This window comes from Armigeres subalbatus, chromosome 2 (assembly GCF_024139115.2).
Source record: "Armigeres subalbatus isolate Guangzhou_Male chromosome 2, GZ_Asu_2, whole genome shotgun sequence".
NCBI lineage: Eukaryota > Metazoa > Arthropoda > Insecta > Diptera > Culicidae > Armigeres > Armigeres subalbatus.
The window spans coordinates 143670161-143685516 of record NC_085140.1 but is presented as its reverse complement, the minus strand read 5'-3'; the positions used below and the strand labels follow the sequence as shown (position 1 = coordinate 143685516).

General features: G+C 39.6%; 2 protein-coding genes across 9 annotated transcripts in view; both read left to right on the top strand.

The window, feature by feature from the left end:
• Positions 1-11698, top strand: part of LOC134210934 (NAD(+) hydrolase sarm1) — a 178731-nt gene extending 167033 nt beyond the window's left edge. For 7 of the 8 annotated variants that reach the window (XM_062687376.1, XM_062687378.1, XM_062687380.1 and 4 more), the window contains 4 exons: positions 7355-7446; positions 7509-9471; positions 10117-10283; positions 11522-11698. In XM_062687376.1, the coding sequence (XP_062543360.1) occupies positions 7355-7446; positions 7509-9471; positions 10117-10283; positions 11522-11690 (2391 nt within the window). In that variant the 3' untranslated portion in view covers positions 11691-11698. Of the gene's footprint in view, positions 1-7354; positions 7447-7508; positions 9472-10116; positions 10284-10616; positions 11077-11521 lie in introns of those variants that run through there. The other variant, XM_062687377.1, reaches the window with a different exon arrangement.
• A 213-nt stretch (positions 11699-11911) lies between these two features.
• Positions 11912-13351, top strand: LOC134210936 (uncharacterized). Its single transcript, XM_062687384.1, has one exon. The coding sequence runs from the start codon at positions 11916-11918 to the stop codon at positions 12621-12623; it is 708 nt and encodes a 235-aa protein (XP_062543368.1). The 5' UTR covers positions 11912-11915; the 3' UTR covers positions 12624-13351.
• Positions 13352-15356: the final 2005 nt, after the last annotated feature.

Below are 15356 nucleotides of genomic sequence, written 5' to 3'. Positions count from 1 at the left end.
TTAAATCATCGAACATGTGTTCAGTTTTACGATAATTTGAGAATTTGTGAAATTCAAATAAATACTCACTGATCCATATTCATTCCGAAAATTGACTGTGCAGAGCCGAATATGAATATGTTTATAAGTGAAGTGACAAAGAAGGCCGATGGGCTTCATAAAAAATATTTAAAGCTCTGCTGGGGATAATTGTTTTTTTTTTATTTTGAAAAACAAGTTGATTTTTTTTATTCTTTCGAAAGATTACCTTTTTCTGAGCAACAACATATTTTTTCTACAGTCATAGACCACAAGTTTAATTTTTAATATCAATTTTAAAAGTTTTTGGAAACTTGACTCTATGGCAGTAAGCTCACAGGTTGAAAGCTCGGTCCATAGAAAAATCAAGTTAGGAGTGTTTACATTTTTCAATCCATGTATGATTCATGAAATTTTGAATTTAGGCTCAATTTTAATAATAGATTTAAGATATGTAATAATCTCAATACCAAAAAAGCGAGAAATGGTTTTCGCCATTAGTCGTGAAATGGATACTTACTTCAATATTCCAGAAAACACTACAAGACGACAAACTTTCAAATTCCATCCTACAGCATACTTGTTATGCTAACTTTATCGCTAGAATTTGTATGGTGAAATGTGTTATCGCTCGCAATTATAAAAATAGCTTCAAGTTAGATAAATAACTTTCAATAAATTAGAATCCGAATAACCTATATATTATTAAAATACATAGTTCAAATATTTGTTTTAAAATAATACAGCGATAACGTGGAATGTTTGAAATTTTAAAATACTGGCTGGAGATTTAACAAGTTTTTCTAGAATATTGAGAGCTTTTTTTTATTAATTGCCGATTATTAAGTCGTGCTTGCGGTTTATTGGGCCTGTGCAAACCACCTGTATCGTCGGAGAGCCGTCGTGTCAGGTCTGTTTAGTGTCCCACTTAACACCAGGACTTGGGCATGTGCGCTTTAAGCGGCACACAGCCTCTTTGGTGAAACCTGCTTGCGAATACATGCCGCTTTTTATAGAAGTTTAACAAGACCCACTGTCAAACCCCACTTCATCCTAGCCAGGCATCACAACTCGCTGTTGGTCTGGGAAGGGATCATCACGCCTTTGGAAATAGTTCCTGTTACCCCTAATTTGAATATTAGTTTGAAAGATTCCTTAAACACGTGAAAACTATTTTTAAATTATTTCTTGAAATCTCCAAGTACGTATGTAGAAATCCATATAAACTCTAAAGATTATTATAGGGATTCCTCAATCTAAATGAGCAAAGGATAACAATGGCGTCGATGGCTATCTCAGTCTTGACGTTTCCGTTGCTTTTCTAAGCCGATAGAATTACAACTTTCTGCTAGAGAGTCACGCAGTCACGCTTATCCATATTTACTTCGCCTCGATAGTTAAACATTTCATTGTTTCATCATCTCAAGAAAATCTTTTCGAAAGCCTTCCCGAAAAAATGAGGGAAAAAATGTCAGAAGCAGTTGACTAAAAATACGTACTTCCCAACGTGTAGTTCGATTTTACATTATACAAGCCGTCAGATGAATTGGAACTTGTCCAATAAGTTTATTAATCATAGGAAGTTGATGTACCTTTGCACAAATGTACCATGTTTCTCCATACGCTCGTAATATGATTGTGTTCATGTTTAATATCCCTTTCTATTCTGCCGCTTGGGGTTCTCTTGAGAAACACTTATGGGGATAGAGACATATCAGGTTGTCGAAAGCAAGATTTTTTTATGTACATAAAAAAATCTTGGTCGAAAGACCCGTAACGCTGGGTCACGGCGTGTTTGTCCAAGAGGGCTTATTTAAAAAAAATCAGTATCTCTAAAACACCCACTAAGCGAAAGTATAGGTTTTCCTCTTTCACGTAAGTGCATTTTTAAAATGTTCTATCGGGGGTCATTTTTCCATACATTTTTAGGGGTGTTAAATCGGCTATTATTCGATATTTCTATGGAAATTGCACTAAAAATACTGAAAAAAATAAAAATTGTTCTGGATCCCCCGATAGAACATTTTAATTTACCCACGACATGAAAGAGGAGAGCATATGCTTTCGCGTGGTGGGTGTTTCATAGATAGGGGAAGGAGGGGCAATATGCCCTAGCTAAGCATACACTGCTTTTTTGTCTCATTTGTAACGCTATTCATGGGTATTTTTACATTATGCAACAGTTAAACAAGATAGCTAGTTGATGCCATTCAAAAATTGTCAAAAATCTCAATCATATTGATAATATTCACATTTCAAAAAAGTGGTGATATTCTCTTGCCGGAAAACTCATGCGGCAAAACGCCTTTTGTGGGCCCTCCTTAGCCGTGCGGTAAGACGCGCGGCTACAAAGCAAGACCATGCTGAGGGTGGCTGGGTTCGATTCCCGGTGCCGGTCTAGGCAACTTTCGGATTGGAAATTGTCTCGACTTCCCTGGGCATAAAAGTATCATCGTGTTAGCCTCATGATATACAAATGCAAAAATGGTAACTTGGCTTAGAAACCTTGCAGTTAATAACTGTGGAAGTGCTTAATGAAAAGTAAGCTGCGAGGCGGCTCTGTCCCAGTGTGGGGATGTAATGCCAATAAGAAGAAGAAGAAGAAGAAAACGCCTTTTAACTGGCAGCTCCTAGGGAACAAAGCACCACGCGGCGGCGAATCAGCATTCTGGTATGGATAATGCGTGGAGACGCAAGTACATTGTAGGTTAGTGCCACTAGGGCGTTTTGCCTCGCCAAAATGTTAGATGTTTCTTCAAAATGTGGAAATTTTCGGTTTTTCCGACCTTACCATACACTATTTTGATACTTTTTTCGCCTATCCTACACAATTTTAGATCTAGTTTTGTTACGGCCATCTTAATGACGGTAAATATGAGGGAAACCACAAAAGGCGTTTTGCCTCGGGGGGGCGTTTTGGGCCCTCTTCCCCTACTGATTTTTTCAAATTAACATTTCCCCACAGAGACACCGTGTGGGTAAACACCTTTGCGTGGTGTGTTACGGGGTAAAATCTACCACGGTTACATTTCCAGCTACAAGCAAATCCTGACCCAACGAATACCTTCCTCATTACCCAACTCCGTGGTATTTATGAGTGTGTCGCTAAGTCGGTGGTCTCTCGTTAAGTAAGTACCACATCAACACTTCCTTCCTGTCCCTAGTTATGGTGAAGATGAGCGTGACCAGGAGTAGTAATCCCCATGCTTTTGTTATTTTCGTTTAAGACTGGAATCAAAGACCACTCCCCTTCTTGATTTCTGATAGCATTCTAGATAAGGATCTTAAAAGTAAAACATGAGTATCACTAGTGTCCAATCTACGAATTACACCGTAACAATACCAATGCTAATGCTAATGCTATAGACATATCAGGTTGTCGAAATAACTTATGAAGAAATAAGTATAAAGACAGAATCGATTTCCATACACAAGCACATTTTTGTACTTCGGAGGTCTTTATGGCACATAAATTAAAATAATTTTTTAGACCAATTGTTTCCATCGGGTAGCGCAAAAATAGAACTTTCATATAAGTGCTTGATAATCATATTTTATTGAATGTAATCATCAATAATGAATGATTTTATTTTGCCACACTTTGTCTCAAATACCACTTGCACTAAAATGCAAAATTTCAACGTTTTCTCACTGTTGGACAATTCTAATGTCCTTAATCTGTACGCCTGCCATGCTAATACGTTTATTCATATTCATACAATAATATTGGAATATTTAAGATAAATCTTCTCCATGTATCGAGTGTACGGAATATGAGTATGTTTGGAGTTTGAGTCAAAACGATATAAAATTGGAAATCACCTACCTAAACAAATTGAAAAAAAGGTGCCTAATGAAATTTTAGCCAAATCGAATCGCTACGAATTGAGATTTTAATCACCAAATATGACGAAAATGTATAAAAATCATGCTTTTCTTTATCCTACTTATTTCCGACAGCCTGGTGGCATGACGCCATGTTGTTGTAGCCAACATATCAGTGTAAAATTGATTATAGTATGTGTTTAGTTGACAAACATCACATTTGATTCTCATTAGGATACATAAATGTCAGTGGGATACGGTCGCGCAATCTTATCTGCAAAACAAACCTATTGTGTGAGATAGGGATGCCACCGAGCTGATTTCCGACGATAAAGGAACATAAAACATGCAAGTGACTTCAACGCAAGCGGAAAATTTATAAGCGACGAACCCCCTCTATTTTGTGACCAAACAATCTCGCATTTTGGATTGATCTTTCGAATTCGTTATACATAATGTGCTTGGTTTGGCGTTGTTTTATTAGTGTATATGTATTTCAGCTCATTCAAATTACTAACAATACTTCAGTACGAGATATCCAATAAAGAACTTAAATAATACATTTGTTTCATTTACTGGCAAATTAGTCTAGTAATCACGTTTTGTTTCTGGCAGCAGTGGTAAAACCTTTGCAATAATGAAATCTTTCCGAGATTGATCGAATACCTTTTGATTTCGTTTGACGTTTAAGTTGATCAGTCAACGAAATCGAGAAAATTGTAAAAATATCTGCGAGAAGCATATTACAGTGTGCGCTCAACCGAAGCATGAAAGGAATCGGCTGACATGTAAGCATGTCTCGGTTCAAGATATCTCGAAAGGATTCCAAGCGCCGTTTAGTTGATGAGCAGCGTTGGTAAGACCATCAAATCCCATGTTTTGATCTGGTCCGACCAATTATCAAGCCACAAAGTGATAAAGGCTTCGCTACCAAAGAAATTCTAGGAAACACTAGTGATGTGGATGGCTTTGTGCCCTGAAATCATGTCGTTTCACAGGAAAGCATAAAATTGACCGTTCCGAGAGACACCAAAAGGAGCAAAGGTTTCATTGAATGCAATAACCCTTTTATAGAAATTAACCTCTTTGAAAATTTCCATTCTTGGTAAATAAGGTGGTTTGTATCTTCTTCTTCTTATTGGCATTACATCCCCACACTGGGACAGAGCCGCCTCGCAGCTTAGTGTTCATTAAGCACTTCCACAGTTATTAACTGCGAGGTTTCTAAGCCAAGTTACCATTTTTGCATTCGTATATCATGAGGCTAACACGATGATACTTTTATGCCCAGGGAAGTCGAGATAATTTCCAATCCGAAAATTGTCTAGACCGGCTCCGGGAATCGAACCCAGCCACCCTCAGCATGGTCTTGCTTTGTAGCCGCGCGTCTTACCGCACGGCTAAGGAGGGCCCCTTTGGTGGTTTGTATATCATCAATATTACCCATTAGAAAAAGTTTGATGAATCAGTTTTCAATAGTTACCTACTGTAAATCGTCCGAGAAAAATGAGCATCGCCCTTAATCGTACGCTGTCGTATTCCACTCTCCCAGCAATTGCCCTTGATATGAGATCATTCCAGTTCAAACACGTTTCACATGATGAACACAGATTTTAGATGTTTCTCGCTTGCACTTATTGTCCGTTTTAGTGGAGTGTTTTGTTTCATTCTCGTGGATATCCTGAGCTTGATATTGTTCGCATTCCTCACGTATTTGTTGGATAAATTTTATGTTCAACTCCTCCATCATTCCATAAATAGAAACTCCAAGCTTCTTCCTTCTTCTGTAGCTGAAGCTCTTTGAACCACTCAACCATTTTCGGAGCCGGTAAATAAAGTACGCGTGGTACATTCTCATGACGGTAATACGAATTTGTCGGTGAATATAGTGCACTTTTTCAACAGAATCTAGAAGAGTTTTCGCTCGAGTTTATTTTCTTTGTTTTAACTTCGGTGCATCATCGTTATGCTCTTTTTAGTGGTAGGGTTAAGGCAGGAATTTTCGTCTTTTCGTCATAGTCTCGAAAACCTACAAAAGAGACACTTTTTTCCAAACTCATCCGTACCAAATCGTAAGCTCAGGAGAACCGTTCTGCTAGCAAATGGACGTTGCTTTTCGCTGACGTTGACGTTGGAAAAGCTTTTCATCGTACCCATTTGTTTGTACTCAGAAAACATGTCAAGTTTACATGAGTATGACGTTGCGGCACCACGTATAAAGCATGAATCGTTTAATTATCATGATTATTAATTTTTTTAAAATCCTCAAAATTATCCGAATTTTATTTTGTTTGCCCCTCAAAATATTATGTTTTGGCAAAAAAATCTGAGGGGGGAGACAAAATAATTTTGAAATATTTGTATCGGCCAAATTTGTCAAAAGTCTTTCAAATCTTAACCGATAGTAATAAATTGGTTATCACATTGTGGGCATTTTGAAACATTTTGCTGTGAAAACAATCGAACGGGTCACTAGAAGTGCCGTAAGAAAATAAAAAAGTGCATCTAGATATTGAGTGACTCGTGCTTTAGTATCGACTACAATATCGATTATCGATGATAAAACCTATTGAAATTACGTTATTTGGCAAAAAATCCCAGATAAAAAATATTTTTTCAGATAGAAAATAAATATAAATGTAATGTGTATTACTTCAAATTTCAATATAAAATAAAATTAAAACAAAAGGTTGCAAATATATTGCAGCACCCCAATATCATAACGCCTTCCATGTGGAAATGGCGCGATTCCTTTGAGGTGTTCTTGCTTAGCTCTCGAAAATTGGCGTATAGCGGCTTGTGCGGCACATGTGCAGTGCAATCGTTTTGCTGCACAAGATGAGGTAATGCATGTTCGTGATTTTATAAAAGCATATTCATGTACAATATACCCAAACTTAACCTTTCAGTCATTAGTCTTTATGCTGCCCACAAAGGCATAACTTTATGATAAGTACAGGAATTCAAGCAAAAATGAGACAATTATGCTTCTATGGGCAGTATAGACCTTCTCCATATTTCACTGCGCTTATTGAAAAATAAACTTCAACAAGAAGTGATATTTATATAAAGTCCTATGCAAATAACGCAACATGTGAGAAACGGGGATTTCCAGTATGACGAAGAATAATGATACCGTCAAAAACCTAAGAATTTGATGAGTCGACTCAACCGGCGTAACTAACTTTCACTCGACTCTAAAGCTCATGTTTATTGATAAGCCGATGGCAGCAGCGAACGCAAATGCTGTATGCAAACGAACGCTCAGGTTACCTTATTTACTACGCTATCTACTAAGTAGTCTTGACAAACACTACACCCCGTCTTGTAATCACATTCGTGCACCAACTACTTGACGTACAGCACACGCAATGGTGGATAACAGTAAAATTTCATCATAAATAGTAATATTGCCATTTTTTGCTGGATTTAACTCGTCACAGAACAGAAACCCCTACACCCCAAGCAACGTGCGACAAAACTAATATTTGCCATGTGCTTATCTTTCTAGGAAGCACGTTCCCTGAAGATGGGTGATTTCCAGCAAGCTGAAGCGAATAATATAGCAGCTCACAGTGTGAAAGTGTCGAGTGATCATTTCAGGTTGGTGTTTTATCAGTGTTCCGTTTTGGCTTATAATTATTTTTGCACTGTTTCATTTGTAGTTCGGAAAAGAAAGCCATTGCTCAGGCACAACAACGACAAACAGTAACATCTTCAGGAGTATTCAACCAGGAGAAGCATATTTCTGCGGCTACACAATCCAACTTCTCGTCCCATAGTATGGTTACTTCTACTTCGCAGATGACTTCTCATTCGTCGACGATGAATGGCACAATCAACGGAAACTTTCCCAACTTTGAGGATCTCGAATGTCTCGCCAACAACCCCATGAACATTGAAAACGTTATACATAAGTATTCGAACCATTTAACGGATTATGTTAAGAACCTGCAGCAACAGGAACAGATACAGAAGGCACCAAGCCTTTTAAACGAAATGAACGAAATCATACAACGAGCCTGGGCTGTTCCAACTCATGGCCATGAGTTAGGAGCAAGCCTGTGCGATACATTGCGCAAAACAGGAGGATTGGATTTGCTCATGAAGAACTGCGTTGACAGCGACTCAGCTGTTCAATTTTCATCGGCAAAATTATTGGAACAATGTCTCACTACCGAAAATCGCTCACATGTGGTTAAGAACGGCCTCGACAAGGTGGTAAATGTTGCTTGTGTTTGCACGAAGAATAGTGGCACGGATCATTCACGAGTTGGAACGGGAATCCTGCAGCATCTATTCAAACACAGTGAAGACACATGCTCTAATGTAATTAGACTAGGAGGTCTGGATGCAGTCCTATTCGAATGTAGGAAAAACGACGTTGAAACGTTGAGACATTGCGCGGGTGCCTTAGCAAACTTATCTCTCTATGGTGGGGCAGAAAACCAAGAGGCGATGATCAATAGGAAAGTACCTTCTTGGTTATTCCCACTAGCTTTCCACCACGACGAAAATATCAAATACTACGCCTGTCTTGCCATTGTGGTTCTGGTAGCGAATAAAGAAATTGAAGCTGAAGTAATCAAATCGGGTACTCTAAACCTTGTGGAGCCTTTCGTAACATCTCACAATCCGTCCGAATTTGCAAAGTCCAATTTGGCCCATGCGCACGGCCAAAGTAAGCACTGGTTGCAAAAGTTGGTTCCTGTGTTGAGCTCAAAGCGCGAAGAAGCACGAAACCTAGCAGCATTCCATTTCTGCATGGAGGCAGGAATCAAAAAGGAACAAGGTAATACGAATATCTTCAAGGAGATCGGCGCAATCGAGCCACTCATCCGAGTAGCAAGTTCACCGAACGCGATCGCATCAAAGTTCGCAGCCCAAGCGCTGCGACTAATCGGCGAAGAAGTTCCTCACAAGCTGTCCCAACAGGTGCCCCTGTGGTCCACCGAAGACGTGCGAGAATGGGTTAAACAGATCGGGTTTTCAGAATACGAGCACAATTTCTTCGACTCGAAAGTCGACGGTGATCTATTGCTGCAATTGAACGATGAGAACCTCCGCGAGGACATAGGCATGACAAACGGAATTCGACGCAAGCGTTTCGAACGCGAACTGCAGAATCTAAAAAGAATGGCAGACTACAGTTCACGAGATCCTGACAATCTGCACACATTTTTGTACAAAATTGCTTCCGAATACACAATCTACACGTACTCGATGCTGAACGCAGGAGTTGACATCGATTCCATTCGTAATTTAGACGACGATCAACTAATAGGCGAATGCGGCATCACAAACTCCATCCACCGGTCGCGCATTTTGAACGCCATCAAGAACAACGAGACCTCTTCGCTATCGCTGGAGAAGAGCGCCGAAAAGAGTTTGGACGTGTTCGTCAGCTATCGGCGTAGCAACGGGTCACAGCTGGCCAGCTTGCTGAAGGTCCACCTTGAGCTGAGGGGATTCTCGGTGTTCATCGACGTGGAACGCCTCGAGGCCGGAAAGTTCGATAACAATCTGCTGCAAAGCATTCGCCATGCGAAACATTTCTTGCTGGTACTGACTCAAGATGCCCTGGAACGGTGCGTAGACGATGTCGAAGGCAAGGATTGGGTGCATAGGGTAAGTTAGACGGATTTCCTTTTTATTCATGTTATATGATAACGGCTTTTAGAAAACTCTAGAAGTATAATCAAATCGGTAAAGGCATCGTATTACGAAGCTAGAATTGTGACGGATTCGATTTCCGGTCCCGTTGAGGGGATCATTCGGATTGGAAATTCTCTCGAATGTACGGGCTTACCACGAAATCTACGGCCTATTCTGAATATTATCTTCACTTGACGCTCTTAAGTGATACACACAACGTATCTAGCCCACCATAGTCTTCCGTTTTGTAAAAGCCTAATAACAGCCATTCCTTTATACGCATTAAGTTTTTCTTTTGCAAGCTCGGCAAAATCGGGCACCGCTGTAGCTCAGCTAATTTCAGAACAGAACTTCGGCAAAAAGTTAGTAATTCTTTGAAAAAACGTTATTCCGTATCTCAGTAACCGAAACTTCACTTTTACATAAATCTCGGCAAAAATCATGAAAGTTAATTGACGTTTCTTCTCGTTTGCTCGTTTGAGCATATGCGCTTTTTAGTAACATGAACCACTAAAGTAAATAGTTTATTTAGTCCTAATAGTAGAAAGTTTTTCTAGTTCTAGTGGGTCAATAACATTGACAAATGTTCAACTATCTGCTCTTTTTAACTTCACACAGGAAATCGTGGCAGCCCTTAATTCTGAATGCAACATCATCCCAATTATCGACAACTTCCAGTGGCCAGAACCGGAACGCTTACCGGAGGATATGCGAGGCGTGTGCCACTTCAATGGAGTTAGGTGGATCCATGACTACCAAGATGCATGCGTGGACAAACTGGAAAGGTAAGACGAAGCAAATACTATCGGTTCGCTATTGGTTACACCCAATTTTATTCATCCCTTTTGTTGGTGTTATAGCTAATCCATCTTTCGTTTGAATTGGTCTTCCTCTCTTCTCGTAGATTATTTCTGCATGCGTCAAATTTTGGTTTTTGTACAGCACACGCTGATAAATAGCACTTTTTATTGATTTCTATTTTTTTGATTTTGTGTTCACATTTCCATTTGATTGTGAGTTACTATTATTCTAGTGTGACGTTCCCTTCTTCCTAAGCCTTTAAGAACACTATCAGTTCTTTTGAATTGTTTCTTCGCATTTCTCTTCCTCGCCCGCAGGTACATACGGAATACCCTTAACCGTAACGGTCGCTCTAGCGCGTCGTCGCAAAGATCGTGCCATTAGAAAATTTGTATTAACTTATTTTCTCCGAATCAAAAGCATATTCAAGAGAGCAAGATCTCATGATGATCAAGACAAGCGTTAGAACTGTCCACTGTTTGTGTGAATGTGTGTTTTTTACTACCAAATATTGCTACCACTACCAGTTCACACTAGCGCTAACAAACTACTCATCACTAGTACTGCCGTCAGCTCTCGCAAAAAATCTATTCAGCTGATCTCATCTCTATGTGTTTGTGTTAAGTGTGTCACAGTTCTGGATAACTGTATTACGGTAGATGGTATGCTATGCATAATGAAAGTTGAAACTAGTGGGACACCCACCGTTGGATCAACGATGAGCCCTGCAGTAAGCGTGATGAGTTCCACCATGAGTGGCGACTGGCATCTCTGAAAGGCGAGTGTCCTTTGATTACCAATTTTCGGCCCACTTAGTTTAAGATCTCTCATTCTAGTTTTGTCGAAGTTGTGTTTTCATTTTACCTGACTTTGATCTGGATTGTTTTCGAAACAAGGTATAGCTGAAAACTGTTCTATATGATGTGTATCATAATCTTCTATTGACATCTCTCCAGTTTTAAAATGAATAAATTTTTCAATGGTTTATTATTTAAAATTTCTACCTACTGTGAATTTATATGTTTATCATTTAATTAAATTCATATGCGTTCTACAAAATGTTTGTCATCACGCATTACCATCATATTCTGCAGTAAAGATGATTCTCATGAATGCAAATTTATTTGAATTATTGTAATTAAAACAGGAAATTAGGATAATGTTTACAGTAGTCTGAAAAAATTGAAGATAATATACATTTCTTTTTATGTCTTTGCAACAGGTTCATGCGCGCCGAAACCAACACACGTTGCAGTTCGACGGACCACTTCCGTAATCTACTGAACCGACCAGCTGGTGATTCAACGCCTACAACGCCAACTATCTACCAGCGAATGCACAGCAATGACTCTGGTAAGAGCAGTGACAAAGAAAATCGTAACTACGAATGACTAGATACTCCTTCAGTGGGCTCCACTAGCCACGCGCACTCCCAGCAGCCGAGCAGTGGATCAAATTCTTCGCTTAATCACCCTCGCTACTACTCCAGCCTGGCGAACCGATACCGCAAATCCTGCAGCCCGGCTCGTCAGCTACTAGGTGGCACTGGAAATTACGCCACAACTGGACGTTCTTCACGCTTCCCGAATGCTAAACTAACAGCGCTTGGAGGCGATATGGCAAGGAATATCCGTGCCTCCGAAATGCGAAGAAGCTCGGCAGCGGGATTAAATGCAGCCTCGCAGCGACCTCCATTACCACCTAAGATCGAAAACCGCTGCCATAGCTACGAAGGATTGCTGCGAGAGGACAAAAATCTGCCTACTGAAGGACAAGACTATACTGATTCGAAAACCCCTACTTCGAAACCATCTGACACGGTGGCTGAACCGGTCAAACCAACCGAAGAGTCCATTAAAGCTAAAAACCGCAGATCTCGTAGTATGGATGACTTATTCGATGACGATCGCAACCTGACAGACTTTCTCGAGAACACTCAAAGCATGGAAAACCTCGCTTCCGAGGAAGCTACTGTTGAACCGCAGTCTCCGGTTAACATGATGGGCAATATTTGCTTTAATCGTCGATTCGTAGAACCGGCCGTCACTGAGCATCCGGAATGTGTCGATCCTCGTATCGAGACAGCATCTCCGGAATCGTGCGGCGAACAACCCTGTGAAAACGAGACCATTACTGTGGACAGCACTCCACGCAAAGAACATGACAACGAAGACAAACTACCACCCGAAGATGATGTATTATCGACGAACTCGTCACTGAATTCATTCGCCTCTGCTAGCGACACCACTTCGGCGAGCAAGAAATCCAGTACACCTTTTATCAATAGATACGTTAAAAAGGTGAAATCGCTGATGAAGAAATAGACCCTTATCTCGAATATCAGAGCAATAAGTAATCCAATTCTCCACATGCAATTCGTTCGTGAAGTCAAACGAATTTTTTTAATTGTTTTTACTGAAAAATATGTGATCTTGTAGAACTAGAAATTAGAATAGTTAGGTAAGAATTGTAAAATAGTTGTACTGCAAAGATGTATGCTTTTTACTACTCTTGCGAATGTGTTATCGTACCTGTTTCGAAATGTCAATAACATGAAACGTACAACGTACATTGAATGAAATTTAAAGCACTTCATGCTACGCTTCATGAATTGGTTTAATAAGTAATGGTAAGCGACAGAATCAGGTATTTTAGCTGGATCTAACAAATGTGATTGCTTGGCGATTGAGCGAGCGATGAAAAGGAGTAAAATATATTATTTTAATCTTTATATCATAGGTATCTACAATCGTAAATTACACATTTTTCAATATTTATTACTTAAACTAAACATGCACACTTAGGCATATAGATACATGAGATGTCAGTCTTATAAAATATTCATATTTTCCGTTATTTATAACCTACAGAAATTATAGAATAGCGCACTGAAATGTAAACTGTAACTAACTGATCGAAACGATGAGTAGAAAGTACTCAGCTTTTTACACCACGTACGGCCTCACCAAAATGTGCGACGGCTAGTTTTATAAAATTGGCAATACAAATAAAACTAATTGAAACTTTGAATAAATGTAACACGAAACAAAATTTTTAGTATGAAAATCCACTGTGTCCGAAATATCACAATTACAATTAAAAAAAACCCTATTTTATTCCCCTTAGCGGTGATGGTGCTTTGTGGATTTAAAAAAATCGTTTTGAACCTGGTCCGCCCACCTAGCTCGCTGCACTCCCCGCTTTATTGTACCTGCCGGGTCGGAAACGAACATCATCTTTACAGGGTTGCTGTTCGGCATTCTTGCAATATGCCCTGCCCATCGTACACTCTAACTTTAGCTACCTTTTGGTTCACCGTAGAGTTGGGCGAACTCGTGGTTCATCCTTCGACACCAATACCGACCAACAAACAACTCAAGTCGCATAAAAGTTAGTTTTTAGCTGAAGGAGATTATGTTTGGCCTCGTCTTTGGCTGTATAATTTTAAACGCTTTACCCGTCTCCAATGTTTTTTGGGCGTCTTCTTGCACACCGCCAAAGATGATCCTAAGCACCCGTCTCTCAAATACTGCGAGTGCCTGCAGGTCTTCCTCTAGCATTGTTCAAGTTTCATGTCCGTAGATGATCCGGTTTTATGAGCGTTTTTTTTATTCATATATTTATTTGGAAGGCCCTCTGCGTTCTTAACCGCCATTGTGCAGTGATCTACTGTGGTACTCTGCTGTACAGAATCAACACAATCTATTTTTAGATGTCCATAATTCGTTATCGTCAGGGTTTGCACTAATCGCTCTCAATAGATAACAAACAACGATAAAAGAAAGGCAAAAAGTGTTTCGAATCATAAGCCATGATAACATATTTATCAAACTTGTATACAAGTGCGAAAAAAACAAAATCGGATAAACCGTCTAAGACGAATTAAGTACTGTCCATTTAATTCCACCAGTTAATTTTCGTTATCTTTGCAGATACGTATTTCGACCACAACTGTGTGGTCGTCTTCAGTGTCTTGTACTTGACTCGACTTATAGAAGATATGTGAAATGCCTATATGCAAAGTAGCAAAAATTCTAGGGGAGGCTGATTTAATCCTAGGTGGGGCTAAAGCCCCCCTAGCCCCCCTGTAGTTACGCCAATGCTTTTCTGTGGGGGCTGTCTATCCGATTTTCAGAAAAATATATTAAGCTCGTTTAGTAAAATGTATTAAACCGTATTATCAGTCAAACTTCAGGCTGAATTTTGCAACTTCGAGAACTTTAAAGAAATGGCCGTTAGAGATCGTATAGTCGCTGGGATTCGTGACAAGGCACTCCAGCAGAGACTTCTCAATGAAGAGAAACTTAGCTTGGAGAGCGCTGAGAAATTAATAGCTACCTGGGAGATTGCAAGAAATAATGCCATAAATATGGATTTTAATAGTGGGCTCGATCAAATAGCTGCACTTAAAGCTAACGGGGGATCTGGAACAAGATTGCAAAGACTAGCAGCTACAATGGAATTAGCATCTAGATCGCTACAAAATGAAGGCCGGGTTGAACGTGGCTCAGTTAAAAGCAGATTAGGTTATTCACCGTATAAAAAGGATCAATGGCGCAACAGGCAATGGCGCACAAACAATGGACAAAGCAGGCAATCGGACAATAGGCGATGGAACGATGGAATGCAGATGAATGACGAAGGTCCTCGACGATGGAAAAGTCCTGATTATTCTCAAATGGTGTGTGATTTCTGCAAAGTAAAGGGTCATATTAAGCGCAAATGCTTTAAATTGAAAAACATGAAGAGGGATGCGGTAAACAAGATGAATTCAAATGAATCAGGCGACAATCCGGAACTATATTTGAGTGAATTGGTCAACAGAATGCGCACTGAGTCGGACAGCGAGAGTGAAGTAGAGGTGAGAATTTTTGATTGAATTTATGCATGTGGCTTCTATTGGAAGAATTAGCGATCCTTGTTTATTAAATGTAAAGATTAATAATGTGCCGTTCAATATGGAGGTAGATTGTGGATCGTCTGTGACCGTGATGGGCAAAAACCAATATTATGACTATTTCCAGAATAAGCTATCAAAAAGCAAAAAACAGTTGATT